The sequence below is a fragment of the Ceratotherium simum genome, chromosome 34, assembly GCF_057802395.1.
Source record: "Ceratotherium simum simum isolate JZ-2026a chromosome 34, ASM5780239v1, whole genome shotgun sequence".
Classification (NCBI taxonomy): domain Eukaryota; kingdom Metazoa; phylum Chordata; class Mammalia; order Perissodactyla; family Rhinocerotidae; genus Ceratotherium; species Ceratotherium simum.
In genome coordinates, this window is record NC_141933.1 from 9,935,309 (window position 1) to 9,955,405 (window position 20,097).

The window sequence follows — 20,097 nt, forward strand, 5'->3', positions numbered from 1 at the left end:
AACCTCATTATGCTCTACTCTGCGTGGTCACTAATCTTTCTACTGGTGTTACTGATCTGTAAAATGGCCATCAGACCATTAATTGGAAGAGAATGGATTACCTTTTATTACTTTCTCTTACATAGGGTGAGGCCAACATACAAGGTTTTTTAAAAATAATTTTTCTTTAATTAATTTTTGAGGTAACATTGGCTTATAATGTTATGTAAATTTTAGGTGTACATGATTATATTTTGACTTCTGTGTAGACCACATTGCGTTCACTACCCAAAGTCTAATTGTCATCCATCACCAAATCCATGTGACTTTTTACCCATTTTGCCCTCCTCCTTTCCCTCTGGTAACCACCAACCTATTCTCTGTGTCTAACTGTGTTTGTTGTTGTTCTTTTTTATCTTCCATACATGAGTGAAATGATAAAGTATTTGGCTTTCTCCATCTGACTTATTTTGCTTAGCATAATTCCCTCAAGGTCCATCCATGTTATTGCAATTGGCAAGATTTCATTCTTTTTATGACTGAGAAGTATTCCATTGTGTATATATAACACATCTTCTTTATCCATTCTTGCATTAACGGGCACTTAGCTTGTTTCCAAATCTTGGCTATTATGAATACTGAACATAAGGGTGCATATATCTTTTCAAATTAGTGTTTTCATATTCTTTGGATAAATACCCAGAGGTGAAATGGCTGGATCATATGGTATTTCTGTTCTTAATTTTTTGAGGAATATTCATATTGTTTTCCATAGTGGCTGCACCAGTTTACATGGCGACCAGCAGTGTCTGAGAGTTCCCTTTTCTCCACATGATCTCCAACACTTGTTATTTCTTGTCTTTCTAATAGTAGTCATTTTGACAGATGTGAGGTGACATCTCAGTGTGGTTTTGATTTCCATTTCTTATAATTAATGATATTCAACTTCTTTTCATGGGCTTCATGACCATCTGTGTAACTTAATTGGAAAAATGTCTGTATATATCTTCTTCCCCCTTTTTAATTGGGTTGTTTCTTTGTTGTTGAGTTGTATGAATCCTTTATATACTTTTTAAAAATTTTTTTGTTTATTGCAGTAACATTGGTTTATAACATTGTATAGATTTCAGGTGTACATCATTATACTTCTATTTCTGCATGGATTACATCATGTTCTCATGTTCACCACCCAAATACTAATTACAATCCATCACCACACACATGTGCCTAATTATCACTTATATATATTTGAGTTATTAACCCCTTATCAGATATATGATTTGTAAATATCTTCTCCCAATTGTTAGGTTGTCTTTTTATTTTGTTCATGATTTCCTTTCCTGTGCTGAAGATTTTTATTTGATGTAGTCCCATTTGTTTCTTTTTTCATTTGTTTCCCTTGCCTGAGTAAATACGGTATTCAAAAAGATACTGCTAAAACTGACGTCAAAGAAGACCAATCACCAGTAAGGAGATCGAAACAGTAATCACAAACCTCCCCAAAAATAAAAGTCCAGGACCAGATGGCTTCCCTGGTGAATTGCACCAAACATTCAAAGAAGACTTAATACCTATCCTTCTCAAACTCTTTCAAAAAATTGAGGTGGGGGGGAGCTCCCTAACTCATTCTACGAAGCTGACATTACCCTGATACCAAAACCAGATAAGGACAACACAAAAAAAGAAAATTACAGGCCAATATCACTGATGAACATCGATGCAAATATCCTCAACAAAATACTAGCAAATCGCATACAACAATACGTTAAAAAGATTATACACCTTGATCAAGTAGGATTTATTCCAGGGATGCAGGGATGATTTAACATTCGCAAATCAATCAATGTAATACACCACATTAATAAAATGAAGAATAAAAATCACATGATCATCTCAATAGATGCAGAGAAAGCGTTTGACAAGATACAGCATTTGTTTATGATAAAAACTCTGAATAAAATGGGGATAGAAGGAAAGTACCTCAACATAATAAAGAGCATATATGACAAACCCACAGCTAATATAATCCTCAATAGTGAAAAACTGAAAGCTATCCCTCTAAGAACAGGAACCAGACAAGGATGCTCACTCTCACCACTCCTATTTAACATAGTACTGGAAGTCCTAGCCAGAGCAATCAGGCAAGAGAAAGAAATAAAAGGAACCCAAATTGGAAAGGAAGAAGTGAAACTCTCACTATTTGCAGATGACATGATTTTATATAGAAAACCCTAAAGAATCCACCGGAAAACTTTTAGAAGTAATAAATGAATATGGTAAAGTTGCAGGATACAAAATCAACATACAAAAATCAGTTGCATTTCTGTACACTAACAATGAAGTAGCAGAAAGAGAAATTAAGAATACCATCCCATTTACAATTGCAACAAAAAGAATAAAATACCTAGGAATAAACTTAACCAAAGAGGTGAAAGAGCTGTACACCAAAAACTATAAAACATTTCTGAAAGAAATTGAAGAAGACACAAAGAAATGGAAAGATATTCCGTACTCTTGGATTGGAAGAATTAACATAGTTAAGATGTCCATACTTCCTAAAGCCATCTATAGATTCAATGCAATCCCTATCAAAGTTCCAACAACATTTTTCACAGAAATAGAACAAAGAATCCTAAAATCTACATGGAACAACAAAAGACCCTGGATAACTAAAGGAATCCTGAGAAAAAAGAACAAAGCTGGAGGTATCACACTCCCTGATTTCAAAATATACTACAAAGCTATAGTAACCAAAACAGCATGGTACTGGCACAAAAACAGACACACAGATCAATGGAATAAAATCGAAAGCTCAGAAATAAACCCACACATCTATGGACAGCTAATCTTTGACAAAGGAGCCAAGAACATACAAAGGAGAAAAGAAAGTCTCTTCAACAAATGGTGTTGGGAAAACTGGATAGCCACAAGCAAAAAAATGAAAGTAGACCCTTACCTTACAACATACACAAAAATTAGCTCCAAATGGATTAAAGACTTGAATGTAAGACCTGAAACTATGAAACTTCTAGAAGAAAACATAGGCAGTAGGCTCTTCGACATCGGTCTTAGCAACATCTTTTCAAACACCACATCTGACCGGGCAAGAGAAACAATAGAAAAAATAAACAAATGGGACTACATCAAACTAAAAAGCTTCTGCACAGCAAAGGAAACCATCAACAAAACGAAAAGACAACCTAACAATTGGGAGAAGATATTTGCAAACCATACATCTGATAAGGGCTTAATCTCCAAAATATATAAAGAACTCATGCATCTCAACAACAAAAAAACTACCAACCCAATTAAAAAATGGGCAAAAGACCTGAACAGACATTTCTCCAAAGAAGATATACAGATGGCCAACAGACACATGAAAAGATGTTCAAAATCACTAACTATCAGGGAAATGCAAATCAAAACTACAATGAGATATCACCTCACGCCCGTCAGAATGGCTATAATTAACAAGACAGGAAACAACATGTGTTGGAGAGGATGTGGAGAGAAGGGAACTCTCATACACTGCTGGTGGGAGTGCAAACTGGTGCAGCCACTATGGAAAGCAGTATGGAGATTCCTCAAAAAATCAACGATAGAACTACCATATGATCCAGCTATTCCACTGCTGGGTATTTATCCAAAGAACTTGAAAACACCAATTTGTAAAGGTACATGCACCCCTGTGTTCATTGCAGCATTATTCACAATAGCCAAGACTTGGAAGCAACCTAAGTGCCCATCAAGGGACGAATGGATAAAGAAGATGTGGTATATACACACAATGGAATACTACTCAGCCATAAGAAATGATGAAATCCAGCCATTTGTGACAATATGGATGGACATTGAGGGTAAAATTCAAAGTGAAATAAGTCAGAGGGAGAGGGTCAAATACCTTATGATTTCCTTCATTAAGTAGTAGATAATAACAACAATAAACAAACACATAGGGACAGAGATTGGATTGGTGGTTACCAGAGGGGCAGGGGGGAGGGAAGAGGGTGAAAGGGATAATTCGGTACATGTGTGCAGTGATGGGTTGTAATTAATATTTTTGTGGTGAACATGATGTAATCTATGCAGAAATAGAAGTATAATGATGTACCTGAAATTTTTACAATGTTATAAACCAATGTTACTGCAATAAACAAAAAATTAAAAAAAAAAACTGACGTCAAAGAGTGTACTGCTTATGTTTTCTTTTAGGAGTTTTATGATTTCAGGTCCTACATTCAAGTCTTTAACCCATTTCAAGTTAAATTTTTTCTGTGGTGTAAGATAATGGTCTGTTTTCATTCTTTTGCATGTGGCTGTCCACTTTTCTAAGATAATTTGTTGAAGAGACTTTCCTTTCTCCATTGTATGTTCCTGGCTCCTTTGTTGAAAATTAGATGTCTATAGATGTGTGGGTTTATTTCTGGGCTCTCAATTCTGTTCCATTGATCTGTGTGTCTGTTTTTCTGCCAGTACCATGTTGTGTTGATTACTATAGCTTTGTAATATATTTTGAGTCAGGGATTGTGATGCCTCCAGCTTTGTTCTTTTATCTCAGGATTGCTTTGGCTATTGGAGATCTTTTTTTGTTCCTTGTATATTTTAGGATTCTTTGTTCTATTTCTTTGAAAAATGTCATTGGAACTTTGATGAGATTGCATTGAATCTTTAGCTTGCTTTAGGAAGTATGGACATTTTAACTGTCTTAATTCTCCCAATCTACAAGCACAGATAATCTTTCCCTTTTTTTGTGGTCTTCTTCGATATCTTTCAAAAACGTTTTATAGGTTTCAGGGTACAGGTCTTTCACTTCCTTGGTTAAATTCGTTCCTAAGTATTTTATTCTTTTTGTTGCGATTGTAAATGAAATTGTGTTCTTGATTTCTCTTTGCGATTTCATTGTTAGTGTATAGAAACACAGCTGATTTTTGTATGTTGATTTTGTACCCAGCAGTTTTACTGTATTCATTTCTTATTTCTAATAATTCTCTTTGGATTATTTAGAGTTTTCTATAATATAAAAAATGTCATCTGTTGACATGATTGTATATATAGAAAACCCTAAAGAATCTGTTGGAAAACTATTAGAAACAATCAACCACTACAGCAAAGTTGCAGGGTACAAAATCAATCTACAAAAATCAATTGCATTTCTATATGCTAATAACGAACTAACAGAAAGAGAGCTCAAAAAGATAATACCATTTACAATTGCATCAAAAAGAATAAAATACCTAGGAATAAATCTTACCAAGGAGGTGAAGGACCTATACAATGAGAACTACAAGACATTATTGAAAGAAATCCATGATGACATAAAGAAATGGAAAGATATCCCATGCACGTGGATTGGAAGAATAAACATATTTAAAATGTCTATATTACCTAAAGCAATCTACAGATTCAATGCAATCCCAATCAGAATCCCAATGACATTCTTCACAGAAATAGAAAAAAGAATACTAAAATTTATATGGGGCAACAAAAGACCCCGAATAGCTAAAGAAATCCTAAAGAAAAAGAACAAAGCAGGAGGCATCACAATCCCTGACTTCAAAACATACTACAAAGCAATAGTAATCAAAACAGCATGGTACTGGTACAAAAACAGACACACAGATCAACGGAACAGAATTGAAAGCCCAGAAATAAAACCACACATATATGGACAGCTAATTTTCGACAAAGGTGCTAAGAACATGCAAGGGAGAAAGGAAAGTCTCTTCAATAAATGGTGTTGGGAAAACTGGACAGCCACATGCAAAAGAATGAAAGTGGACCATGTGCTGTCGCCATTCACAAAAATTAACTCAAAATGGATCAAAGACATGAAGGTGAGACCTGAAACTATAAAACTCATAGAAGAAAATACAGGTAACATACTACTTGACATTGGTTTTAAAGGAATCTTTTCAGATGACATGCCTACCCAGACTAGGGAAACTAAAGAAAAAATAAACAAGTGGGACTTTATCAGATTAAAGAGCGTCTATAAGACAAATGAAACCAGAATCAAGATGAACAAACAACCAACCAGCTGGGAGAGAATATTTGCAAAACATACATCTGACAAGGGGTTGATCTCCATAATACATAAAGAACTCACACAATTGAACAACAAAAAAACAAACAACCCGATCAAAAAATGGGCAGAGGAAATGAACAGACACTTCTCCAAGGAAGATATACAGATGGCCAATAGGCACATGAAAAGATGCTCAACATCACTAATCATCAGGGAAATGCAAATCAAAACAACACTAAGATACCACCTCACGCCCGTTAGAATGGCTATAATCACCAAGACAAAAAACAACAAATGTTGGAGAGGATGTGGAGAAACAGGAACCCTCATACACAGCTGGTGGGAATGCAAATTGGTGCAGCCTCTATGGAAAACGGTATGGAGATTCCTCAAAGAATTAAAAATAGAGATGCCCTATGATCCAGCCATCCCACTACTGGGAATCTATCCAACTCACCTGAAATCAACAATCCAAAGAGGCTTATGCACCCCTATGTTAATTGCAGCATTATTCACCATAGCCAAGAAGTGGAAGCAACCTACGTGTCCCTCGACTGACGATTGGATTAAGAAAATGTGGTATATATATACAATGGAATACTACTCAGCCATAAAAAAAGACAAAATCGTCCCATTTGCAACAACATGGATGAGCCTGGAGTGTATTATGTTAAGTGAAATAAGCCAGAAAGAGAAAGACAAACACTGTATGATCTCACTCATATGTGGAATATAAACCAACACATGGACACAGAAAACTGGACTGTGGTTACTAGGGGCAGTGGGGGTGGGGGCTGGGCACAAGGGGTGAAGGGAGTCATATATATGGTGATGGACAAACAAAAATGTACAACCCAAAATTTCACAATGTTAGAAACCATTAAAACATCAATAAAAAAAATGTCATCTGTTGAGATAAGTTCCTTTTACATCTATTTTATTCAGAGTCTTTATGATAAATAGACACTGTATCTTGTTTAATGCTTTCTCTGCATCTATTGAGATGATCATGTGATTTTTATTCTTCATTATGTTAATGTGGTGTATCACATTGATTCATTTATGGAGGTTGAAGCATCCTTGCATCCCTGGAATAAATCCCACTTGATAATGGTGTACAATATTTTTACCGTATTGCTTTATTTTTGATTTGCTAATATTTTGTTGAGGATTTTTGCACCTATTCATCAGTGATATTGGCCTGTAATTTTCTTTTTTTGTGTTGTCCTTGTCTGGTTTTGGCACCAGGGTAATGTTGGCCTCATACAATGAATTAGGAAGTGTCATGTCCTCTTAAATTTTTTGGAAGAGTTTAAGAAGAGGTATAAAATCTTCTTTGAATGTTTAGTAGAAGTCACCAGGGAAGTCATGCAGTCCTGACTTTTGTTTTTTGGGAGGTTTCTGATTACTGTTTTGATCCCCTTACTAGTGATCAGTCTATTCATATGCTAAATTTCTTCTTGGTTCAGTTTTCAAAGGTTGTATAATTCTAAGAATTTATCCATTTCTTCTGGATTATCTAATTTTTTGACATATAAGTTTTCACTGTTTCTCTTATAATCTTTGTATTCTGTGGTATGGTTGCAATTTCTTCTCTTTATTTTCTAATTTTATTTACTTGAGCCTTCTCTCTTTCTTTGTGAGTCTACAATTTATAATTGTTAATACTCAGGGCATTCTGTCTCAAGTAAAATATGTGTCCAATGCTTTCAGCAACAGCATGTCTTTTTCTAACGTTAATCCAGACAATGTTGACACTCACTGAGAACCAGGACAGTGAGGTCAGAAAACCCATAACCACTCCTGAGATCTTACCTTCCATTCCTCTTATGGATACTGACTAATATAGATGTCAGGTCCTGTCTTCCCTATATCCCATATCCAGCTCCCATCCTGCTCACCTCCAGGGTTAGGGTGTCTCCTGCATCCTTCCTTCCATTCCTGTGTGCAGCTTTTCTAAGTTCCTTTAAGCCCTCCTCAGGTTTGTTGGTGATAATCAGCCACCGAGCAGACTCCAACAGCCACCTGATCAAAGAACAGAACAGAGATGCAGTTAACGCTCATTTACCCATTTTTCACATAACCTTTGTCCAGAGATGGGAAGGGGTTCTGCATACGTCACCCAAAATATGCTGCTTTGGCATATTGATGACTTGAGCTGAAGACACTTGAGAAACAGCAGATGCAGGAAGAACTCTCTGTCTTCCCCCTTTCTACCTAAACGTAGGTCATCAAATTTTACATGAGAAGATGCCCTTCCTGTGCCAGGAAGAGAAGAACATTCTTATCACCAGAGACTGGGAGTTGACACTGAAATGGATGTGTAGAAACAAACACTAGAATGATTCATTTTCCCAAAGTTTCCCAATATTTCTTAGTCACAGTCCCACAAATTACCGCCCCTGGTCCAAGTCACTTTGTCTTGCCACAGCTCCTCAATTTAAAGATTTTTTTGGGTGTAAAAGTGTATATATGTTTTTGGCCTAATGATTTCTTTGGGTCTTCATTTTTCTTCTGAAGACTCCTGTGTACATGAAAAAATATTAAAGAAATTTGTTTGCATTTCTCTTGTTAATCTGTCTTATGTCATCTTAATTCTTAGACCATCCACAGAACCTAAGAGCATAGAAGGAAGTTTCTCCTCCCCTGCTGATATCTTTTCCCTCCAATCTAATACCCACCAATGTTTGTTTATACCAGAAAATATAAATTTACTTCCTCGTATGTGATAACTAGGAAAAATATGAGGATGTTACATTAATGCGGTACACTTTTGCTGCTGTGAACACAGACTTGGAGTCATATTGGCTTCCCTCTTATTCAGAGGAAGTGCCAATTTTAGCAACTAAAAGTACAGTGTGCCTAGTTAAATTTGTATTCAAATAAACAGTGAATAACACTTTAGTATAACAATGTTCTGTGCAATACTTGGAACCACTCATACTAACATTTTATTGTTTATTTACCTCAAATTTGAATTTAATGGGACATTCCATATTTTATCCAGTTAGCACCTAACAATAGAGAACTCTCAGATAAAAAGAAATTTCACAAAATCAATGAATAATTTTCAGTGTAACTGTCTGCCATTTAATATTTAGAATATTATTATAAAAAATATTTGTTGTTTATCTGAAATCCAAATTTAAGTTAGTGTCTATGATGTAGTCTGGCAATGCTGTCTGTTCAGCTTCTGGAATCACACAAATTAGTAGAGCACATGCTCAAGCATTGACCAAAGACCAAACAGAATTCCTGTGTCCTGATTCCATGACTCTTTCATTCCAGGATCCTCTAAAACTAAGAGAGAGCTTATACCTTGAAGACAGAAGGATGGCAAATACTGGCAAAGAGACCACCAGCTGGAGGGTGCGCCAGTCTCGAATGGCAAAAGCCAGACCTCCTAATAATATCTGCCCGATACTATTTGCACAGGTTTTCGTTGTCATTCCCGCGGCTTGGTATCGGGGCACTGTCCATTCTACAACTGAAAGAAAACACAAACAGGATTTTGACTTTAAACAAAGGTGGAATGTCAACATCAAAGTCAAGGCTTGCAAAATGTACAAGATCAAAAGCTTTGACTTACTGAGAAAAGTACTATTTAACATGATGGTCGTGACAGAAAGGCCAGCGAAGAAGCGTAGTGAGCAGTAAATGAGGAAGGTGGGAGCAAAGGCTGCACAGGTGTCAGCAATGGCAAACTGGAGCAAACACCATCTGAGTATTAACCTCCTCCCAAACCTGAGAAACAGATACGGGTTAGATTACGGAACAAAAACAATCTATTGTAAAAAGAAGCGTGAAAAAGACGGCACATATTGAAATTCAGGGAATGTTTCGGCAAGTGAAACTTTGCACTTAAAACCTTAAATTTTCAACAGATAATCAACAACAGATCATCTCAGAAGCAACCCTCCCTGTTTGTAAATAGAGACTGAGTGTAACAAAGCTTCTTCTCTAATCTGTTACCAGTAGATCTTTGACACCAATTGAAACAAAATAAGACAGACTGCAATACTGGAAATTTTAACACATCATAAATGTTCCTTGTAGTAACAGATGGATTTAGAATAGTACAGTCTGTATAGTGTCTAGAACACAGTGGAGCTACATCTTTTCTTTGGACTCTAGGGCCCTGCAGGCTAAGGCAAAGTGACGTGAAAGGTCTCCTTCTGTTATGGATTCCTAGTTTCATACCATTGGTCAGAAAAGACACTTGATATTATTTCAAACTTTTAAATTTCCTAAGAGTTGTTTTGTGAACTAACAAATGATCTATGCTGGAGAACATTCCATGGGCACTTGAGAAGAATGTGTATTCTTATTACTCTCATGCTGCTTTTTCTAATTGATTCAGATACTTCTCATAGAATTTCGTCACTTCTTAAAATTATTAGTTCTCTCTCCTCTTCCACATGAATCATTTCTAGATTTCTTTGAGCTCCCTACTTCTGTCTTCCTCATGGCCTACTTTATTTCCAATGCTTTTTACTTTGTTTTCTCTCTTTAATTGGGTTATTTTCTCCAGAATTTTTTTTTTTTTTTAGAGTTTCAGTCTCTTTGGTGAAGTACTCCTTCTATTCGTTAGTTTTATTCCTGAGCTCATTGAGTTGTCTTTTTAAGTTTTCTTACATGCATTGAGTCTCTTCATGACAGCTGTTTTGAATTCTCTGTCATTTAGATTGCAATATTCTCTGACTTCAATTTTGGTTTCTGGAGAGTTGTCATTTTCTTTCTGTTCTACCATGTTACTGTAGTTTTTCATGGTGCTTGATGAGTTGATCCTCTGCCAGTGCATTTGTGGTAGTATACACTTTTCTTATTTGGGTAAGGCTTTAGCTACTTGATTCTGATATGCTTTTGGTTGTATTTGAGAGCCTGCACTTTCCACCCTCACTGCCTGTGCCAGAGACATTGTCATTGTCCTACTTGTGCCTCCAAGGATGCTGGTGCCTTGCAGCTTACAATGTCACTTCAGTCTTGGGTGTCGCCTCCTGGGTCACCAGGATGCAAGCACCTCTGCTGCTTCCAGGGTCACCAGGACCTCACTTTCTCCCACTGGCTCTCTGTGGGCTCTCCACAGGCGCAGGTGCTGCTGCCCCATGCACCACCTATAATGCGGATCCTGGGTTATGTGGGGGTGCAGGCAGCACGACTGCTGGGTGCTGGATTCATGGGTCTTGCTACCACTGCCATGGGCCATGGGTCTTGTATACATCACCTGCTGCTGATAAGGCTGGTGTGGGGGTGTTGCCACTGAAGGTTGGGTCAAAGTTTCTGTTATGATTTGTGAAGCCTCAGGTCAAAGATGCTACCTGCCACTGCTGGAGGAAGGGAGAGTGGCTCAGCCATCAGCACCACTGCTGCTCCTGCAACCTCTGGTCTCCACTGCTGGTGCACATTTGAAATCTCAGATCAAAGTGCCATTGTTTCTGCTGGGGGTATCCACATTTTGGATTGCCACTACCAGGGAAGAGGGAGGGAGCTGGGCCACCAGTACTGCTGTGTTTCCTGAGCCCTCTGCCACCACTGGGAGAGGAAAAGTGGTAAGCCATGAGTGTTTCTGCTGCTCCTGCAGCCTCTGGTCTCTGGTGCTGTTGCCTCTCTTGAACCTCAGGACAGGGCACTACCACCACCACTGGGAGTATATGCGTTTTGGATCACCACCACCACTGGAGGGTGAAGGGGTTGCTCTCCTAGATCCACTGCCTTCCACAGGTCCAGTTTGTTCACCTTCAGATGTATAGATACATGGATCTCTCAGACTTTCTGATGTGCTGTGCAGGGAGTCCTTTGTTGGTCAATGGATGTCCTACTCTTGCAATGTAGAGGGGAGAGACAGAGGGAATGACTCACTCACTCTGCCATGATGCTGACATCACTCCTCTAGTTTTCTTTTCCTTTAGTGTCCTTTTCTGGCTTTGGTATCAGGATAATGCTGGCTTCATAAAATGAGTTTGAAAATGTTCCTTCCTCTTTGATTTTTTGGAAGAGTTTGAGAAGGATTAGTGTTAATTATTCTTTAAATGTTTGGTAAAATTCACCAGCAGCGATCTTACCCTGGGCTTTTCTTTGTTTGGAGATTACTGATTTCTGATTCAATCTCCTTACTACTAATTAGTTTGTTCAGATTTTCTATTTCTTCTTGATTCAGTCTTGGTAAGTTGTATGTTTTTAGGAGTTTTTCCATTCCTGCTTGGTTGTCCAGTTCATGGCATACAGTTGTTTATAGGGACCTCTTGTATTTCTGTGGTATCAGTTGTAATGTTTCCTCTTTCATTTATAATTTTGTTGATTTGTGTCCTCTCTTTTTTTCCTTAGTTACTCTAGCTAATTGTTTGTCAATTTTGTTTATCTTTTCAAAGAACCAACTATTAGTTTTGTTAATCTTTTTTATTGTTCTCTTGTTCTATGCTTCATTTATTATTTCCTTCCTTCTGCTAAGTTTAGGCTTAGTTTTTTTTTTATTTTTCTACTTCCTGGAAGCATTGAGTTAGGGATTTTATTTGAGATCTTTCTTGTTTCTTAGTCTATGCATTTACTGCTATGAACTTCCCTCTTAGAACTACTTTTGTTATATCCCGTATGTTCTGGTATGTTGTGTTTCCTTTGTCATTTTCTCAAGATACTTCTTTATTTACCCTTTAGTATATATTCCTTGATCCGTTGGTTGTTCCAGAGAGGTGTGGTTTATTTTAAATGTATTTGTGAATTTCTCAGTTTTTCTCCGTTATTGATTTCTAGTTTCCCTATTGTGGTCAGAGAAGATACTTGGTATCCTTTCATTCTTCTTGAATTTGAAAAGACTTGTTTTGTCTCACCCTATTGTGGTAATTGTTTCACAATATACATTTGTACAAATCTTCATGTTGTACACCTTAAACTTACACAAAGTTATATGTTAACTATGTCTCAATTAACATGGGAAAAGGAATATGGAGCATTCTAACAGCAAAAATAAACTGATGTGAAAGGAAAATCTGTGAAAGAATATGCCAAAGTTAATTACTGGTTGCATAAGAGCTGCTCTCTGCTGAGTGTGGGTTTGCTGATGTTGGACAACATGGTTCCTCTAAAGTAGAATAGAAGAGAGCCACAATCCAGACAGAAGAACTTATAGAAAGTTCTCAGAGGAAAGAATTAGGTAAGATGAAGAATGAAGAAACATAGAACTATAAGGTTAAAAGATAAATGGAAAGAAAATTCTATGTTTCACAGATTTCTGGTAAAAGGGGTCTTCCTGTAGGCAAATTTGACTAAAAAACCTGTGTTGATTCTATATGACCAGTAATACTAATGAAAGGACAAAACTTAGGATTGGGCGACTGCTCTGTAATCTCTGCTTTACCCACACTATATTTGTATTATAATACAACTGTTAAATCTTTTATAGTCTGAGTTATTATACAATATGTACTTTACTCCTATGTTTGTGTTTCAATTCTGAATGGACTAGAATCTATACAAAGAAGTGCTATGATGAAGGAAATGATGTAGTGATGATTATTGGAAAGCCTGGTCAGTTAGAATAAAAGCAGTTACATATATGATATATAATGTACTCATACAAAATGGTCACAGATAAATTTGTTAAATGTAGTGATATTCATGTTATCATGCCTTTGGTGGCAATCTGATTGTCCTTTCCCAAAAGGGGGATTAGGAACATCATGATGGAGCCACACTGTGGAGCACTATGCAGCAATTAGGAAAATAAACTGGAACTATACGTAGGAATGTGTATATGTCTCAAAAACATAGTGGTAGTTGAACAAACAAAAAAAATGAGAAAACACATTTACATAATATGTAAACTACAATATATGTAAGTGATACAATGTCACTTGCTTTGTGAAAACACAAATAAATTTAAAATAGTAGATATTTACAAGTGTTATATCCTCTTGTTGGATTGTTTCCTTGATCATTATGTAATGCCCTTCTTTGTCTCGTTTTACAGTTTTTGCTTTAAAGTCTATTTTGTCTGATATGAGTACTGCTACCCCAGCTTTCTTTTCATTGCCATTTGCATGGAGTATCTTTTTCTATCCCTTCACTTTCAGTTTGTGAGTGTCTTTAGGTCTGAAGTGTGTCTCTTGTATGCAGCATATATATGGGTCTTGTTTTTTTATCCAATCAGCCACCCTATGCCTTTTAATTGGAGCATTTAGTCCATTGACGTTTAAAGTAGCTATTGATAAGTATGTACTTACTGCCATTTTTTAACTTTTTTTTTTCCCTCAGTGTTTTAGTAGTCCTTCTCTGTTCCTTACTTCTTCTATACAGAATTGATGGTCACTTTAGTTTGACCTCTGTCTGAAAGCTGTACTCTTTAACTACCCTCCTCCCTCCTTTTATGTTTTTGATATCATATCCAACCTCTTTTTTGTGCATTTGTATCCATTACGTTCTAATCGTGGAAATAGATAATTTTTCCTATTTGTGGTCTTCTCTTTTCCCCTTAAATCAGTCCCTTTAACATTTCTTGTAACACTGGTTTCTTGGTGACAAACTCCTTTAATTTGACAAGATCCAGCATCCATTTATGATAAAAACTATGAATAAAATGGGGATAGAAGGAAAGTACCTCAACATAAGAAAGACCATATATGAGAAACCCACAGCTAATATCATCCTCAATGGTGAAAAACTGAAAGCTATCCCTCTAAGAACAGGAACCAGACAAGGATGCCCACTCTCACCACTCCTATTTAACATAGTATTGGAAGTCCTAGCCAGAGCAATAAGGCAAGAGAAAGAAATAAAAGGGATCCAAATTGGAAAGGAAGAAGTGAAACTCTCACTATTTGCAGATGACATGATTTTATATATAGAAAACCCTAAAGAATCCACCAGAAAACTTTTAGAAGTAATAAACGAATATGGTAAAGTTGCAGGATACAAAATCAACATACAAAAATCAGTTGCATTTCTGTACCCTAACAACGAAGTAGCAGAAAGAGAAATTAAGAATACCATCCCATTTACAATTGCAACAAAAAGAATAAAATACCTAGGAATAAACTTAACCAAAGAGGTGAAAGATCTGTACACCGAAAACTATAAAACATTTCTGAAAGAAATTGAAGAAGACACAAAGAAATGGAAAGATATTCCGTGCACTTGGATTGGAAGAATTAACATAGTTAAGATGTCCATACTTCCTAAAGCCATCTATAGATTCAATGCAATCCCTATCAAAGGTCCAACAACATTTTTCACAGAAATAGAACAAAGAATCCTAAAATTTATATGGAACAACAAAAGACCCCGAATAGCTAAAGGAATCCTGAGAAAAAAGAACAAAGCTGGAGGTATCACACTCCCTGATTTCAAAATATACTACAAAGCTATAGCAACCAAAACAGCATGGTACTGGCACAAAAACAGACACACAGATCAATGGAATAGAATTGAAAGCCCAGAAATAAACCCACACATCTATGGACAGCTAATCTTTGACAAAGGAGCCAAGAACATACAATGGGGAAAAGAAAGTCTCTTCAACAAATGGTGTTGGGAAAACTGGATAGCCATATGCAAAAAAATGAAATTAGACCCTTACCTTACACCATACACAAAAATTAACTCCAAATGGATTAAAGACTTGAATATAAGACCTGAAACTATGAAACTTCTAGAAGAAAACATAGGCAGTACGCTCTTCGACATCGGTCTTAGCAACATCTTTTCAAACACCACGTCTGACCGGGCAAGAGAAACAATAGAAAAAATAAACAAATGGGACTACATCAAACTAAAAAGCTTCTGCACAGCAAAGGAAACCATCAACAAAACGAAAAGACAACCTAACAATTGGGAGAAGATATTTGCAAACCATACATCTGATAAGGGCTTAATCTCCAAAATATATAAAGAACTCATGCATCTCAACAACAAAAAAACTACCAACCCAATTAAAAAATGGGCAAAAGACCTGAACAGACATTTCTCCAAAGAAGATATACAGATGGCCAACAGACACATGAAAAGATGTTCAAAATCACTAACTATCAGGGAAATGCAAATCAAAACTACAATGAGATATCACCTCACGCCCGTCAGAATGGCTATAATTAACAAGACAGGAAACAACATGTGTTGGAGAGGATGTGGAGAGAAGGGAACTCTCATATACTGCTGGTAGGAGTGCAAACTGGTGCAGCCACTATGGAAAACAGTATGGAGATTCCTCAAAAAATCAACGATAGAACTACCATATGATCCAGCTATTCCACTGTTGGGTATTTATCCAAAGAACTTGAAAACACCAATTTGCAAAGGTACATGCACCTCTGTGTTCATTGCAGCCTTATTCACAATAGCCAAGACTTGGAAGCAACCTAAGTGCCCATCAAGGGACGAATGGATAAAGAAGCTGTGGTATATATACACAATGGAATACTACTCAGCCATAAGAAACGACGAAATCCAGCCATTTGTGACAACATGGATGGACATTGAGGGTATAATGCAAAGTGAAATAAGTCAGAGGGAGAAGGTCAAATACCGTATGATTTCCTTCATTAAGTAGTAGATAATAACAACAATAAAGAAACACATAGGGACAGAGATTGGATTGGTGGTTACCAGAGGGGAAGGGGGGAGGGAGGAGGGTGAAAGGGATAATTGGGTACATGTGTGTGGTGATGGGTTGTAATTAGTATTTTGGTGGTGAACATGATGTAGTCCATGCAGAAATAGAAGTACAATGATGTACACCTGAAATTTTTACAATGTTATAAACCAATGTTACTGCAATAAACAAAAAATTAAAATAAAATAAAATAAAATAAAATAAAATAAAATAAAATAAAATAGTATAGTTAACACATTATAATAATCCCCACATTTGGAGGAGAGAAATGGGAGTGGAGCATGGAGAAAAAGTGAAACAGATTTATACGGATATATATGAGGTGAATTCAAGGCCAAATTGATGAGGACACTGTCTCATATAATGAGAAGTATGATAATTCAACCATCTGTTCTTGACATCCAAAAACAGAGAAATTTGTGTTGTGCAATATTTAAAGGCTATTGTTTTATTATTAATTACTGCATGATCTGGCTAGATGCTCACCATTGCTTATCCTTTTTCTGGACATAGAGGAAGACTATACTTCCCAGTCTTATAATTAAGTAGGGTCCATGCACCTGTGTGCAGACCATGCACTATGGACAGAAGTGACATAGGCCAATTCCAGGCCTGTCCATACTGGATCTATTTTGGTTCTACCCATTCCATCTGACAACACAGCTGGAAACAAAGAACTTTTGATGAAAAGTCACGTGACGGAAGGAGATGTTTCCTGAGTCATTGCCTAGAAGATGGGGGCCTGGATGGTTACTTGACACACACTAAATATGACATCAGTGAGAATCATTCTTTTATTCAGGTAACAAATTATGATTCTGGATTTTTTTACTGCAACCAGTTACCTTGACTAATACAATAATGCTTGATTACAATGATGTTTAATGAAGATAACTAGAGAAGCTTTGTGTCTATTTATTTTTGTATATGTTATCAAATTTATTTTTTAAAAATTTTTATTTGAAAAGAAAATGTGATATATATTTATAAACAAATATGTCAAAAGAGGTTATGCAACTACAGATACGCATATCACACATATCCCAATTTTACTTAAAACATGTATTTGTGATGTATGTAAATATAACAAATTATGTTAATGTTGGCTACCAGTTGTGAGGATTTATTACAAACCACTCTTTATTTTGAAAATTTTCAAAAATTAAAGACAATTTAAATGAATACTATAGTGAATCTTGGCATAAACTTCAACCAGATTCATGACAAGATATCATCTTGCTGCATTGCCTTTATTTCCTTGCATGTATGTGAACACAAGCACACACACACTCTTTTTTTGTTGAATCATTTGAAAGGCAGTTACAAATCATAAGACATATCACTCCTTTAGCACGCAGTATGAAGAATAAGGACAATTTCTGATATTATTAAACTTCCATTATCACACGTAAGAACACTAACAATAATTCCTTCATATCAGCTATTAGACCATATTCAAATTGCCACAAAGGTCCTCAGTATCTCTTTCTAGCTGTTATTCTTCCTTATTCCATCCATGATGTTGTTGGAGTTTACACATTGCATTTTCTTTTTACGTTTTGTCAGTTTTTTAAATCTAGAATGATCACTCCATTTATTTTTTGCATGATGTCACCTTTTTGAAGAGTCCTGGTCAGTTGTCTTATAGAATGTGAAACCATGACAATTTAAAGTGTATTTTTAATTTTTATCCATATTCTAATTTTTTCCTCACACATTTTTTGGTCAGGAAATAACAAAAGGTTAAAAAAGTAAAATATATATTTGCATTTTATTTGCTGATGGCTTTGAGAGTCCTTTTTGCAAATATACAGTATTTTTAGAGCAGGTTCAGATTAATAGCAAAATTGAACAGAAGATACAGAGATTTCCCAAATACCTTCTACCCGACCCCCACACACGTGCATAGCTTCTCCCATTATCACATCCCCACCCAGAGTGGTCCATTTATTAAAACTGATGAACCTACACTGATACATCATAATAATCCAAAATTCATAGTTTAGATTAGGGTTCACGTCACATTAAGCATCTTTTCATGTACTTAATTGCTATCTGTATATCTTCTTTGTTGAGGTCTCTCTTAAGGTCTTTGGCCTAGTTTTTAATCAGGTTTTTTGTTTTGTTTTTTTATTGTTGAGTTTTAAGAGGTCTGTAATTTTCTAGCTAACTATTCTTTTTTTTTTTTAATTTTTTGTTTATTGCAGTAACATTGGTTTATAACATTGTAAAAATTTCAGGTGTACATCATTGTACTTCTATTTCTCATGGACTACTACTTCCTCAAAAAATCAACGATAGAACTACCATATGATCCAGCTATTCCACTGTTGGGTATTTATCTAGCTAACTATTCTTTATCAGATATGTTTTTGCAAATATTTTCTCCCAGTTGGTGGTTTGTCTTTTCATTCTCTTGACAGTGTCTTTCATAGAACAGAAAATTTTAACTTTAATGAAGTAAAACTTATAAATTTTTTCCTTCATGGGTCATACCTTTGGTGTTATATCTAAAAAGTCATCACCAAACCCAACGTTATGTAGACTTCTTCCTGTAATCTTCCTGGAGTTTTACAGTGTTGTGTTTTACTTTAAGTCCATGATCCATTTTGAATTAATTTTTGTGAAGGACATAAAGTCTCTTTCTAAATTCACTTTTTTCACGTATATGTCTAGTAGTTTCAGCACTATTTGTTGAAACAAATGTCTTTGCTCCATTGTATTGTCTATACTCCTTTGTCAAAGATCAGTTGACTGTATTTATGTGGGTCTATTTCTGGGCACTCTACATTGTTTTATTTATTGATTTGTCTATTCTTTCACCAATACCACACTGTCTTGATAAATAGAGCTTTATAGTAAGTATTGAAGTCGAGTAGTGTCAGTCCTCCAACTTTGTTTTTCCTCTTTAATGTGGTGTTGACAATTCTGGGTCTTTTGCCTCTCAATATTTACTTTAGAATTCATTGTTGATATCCACAAAATAATTTTGAGATTTGATTTTGATTGCATTGAATCTATAGATAAAGTTTGGAAGAAGTGACATCTTGAGAGTCTTTTTAATATTAAGCAGGAATAGGGAAGGGCTTTTGTTACTAACGTTATGCAAAGAGCCACCAGTAAACAGTTTCTACTCTATGACACTGAGTATGGCTTATCACTTCCTCCTCTTTACCCAAATTATTTAATGCTTCTATGATTCTGAAAGAGGCTAGGCAGAAAATAACCTGATGACATTCTTTATATTCTCAAAGTGAGTGTCCTACATGAGGGATCATAATAAATTCTTCATCATTAAAAAAAGACTTGAATGCATTAATGATGATTGCCTTTCTCCCAACTCTGAGATGTAGGAGTCTTCTGTTCTTTCCATAAAATTATTATGCTCAATGGGATACTTTTGAGACCAAAAAGGGATGTTATTAATAATTAAGCCTAGAGTGACCAGGCAAATGGGATGACCAGTCACTCAAGGAATAAGGGAAGTTGGGAT

At 36.0% G+C, this 20,097-nt stretch overlaps 1 protein-coding gene across 1 annotated transcript in view; it reads right to left on the bottom strand.

Annotated features, from left to right (window-relative positions):
• LOC101400020 (organic anion transporter 7-like) overlaps positions 1–20,097 on the bottom strand; it is a 60,290-nt gene that overhangs the window by 25,702 nt on the left and 14,491 nt on the right. The window contains exons 3-5 of the mRNA XM_014792959.2: positions 9,594–9,748; positions 9,323–9,491; positions 7,906–8,029 (exon numbers count right to left, since the gene is read on the bottom strand). Coding sequence (XP_014648445.2) covers positions 7,906–8,029; positions 9,323–9,491; positions 9,594–9,748 — 448 coding nt within the window. The remainder of the gene's footprint in view (positions 1–7,905; positions 8,030–9,322; positions 9,492–9,593; positions 9,749–20,097) is intronic.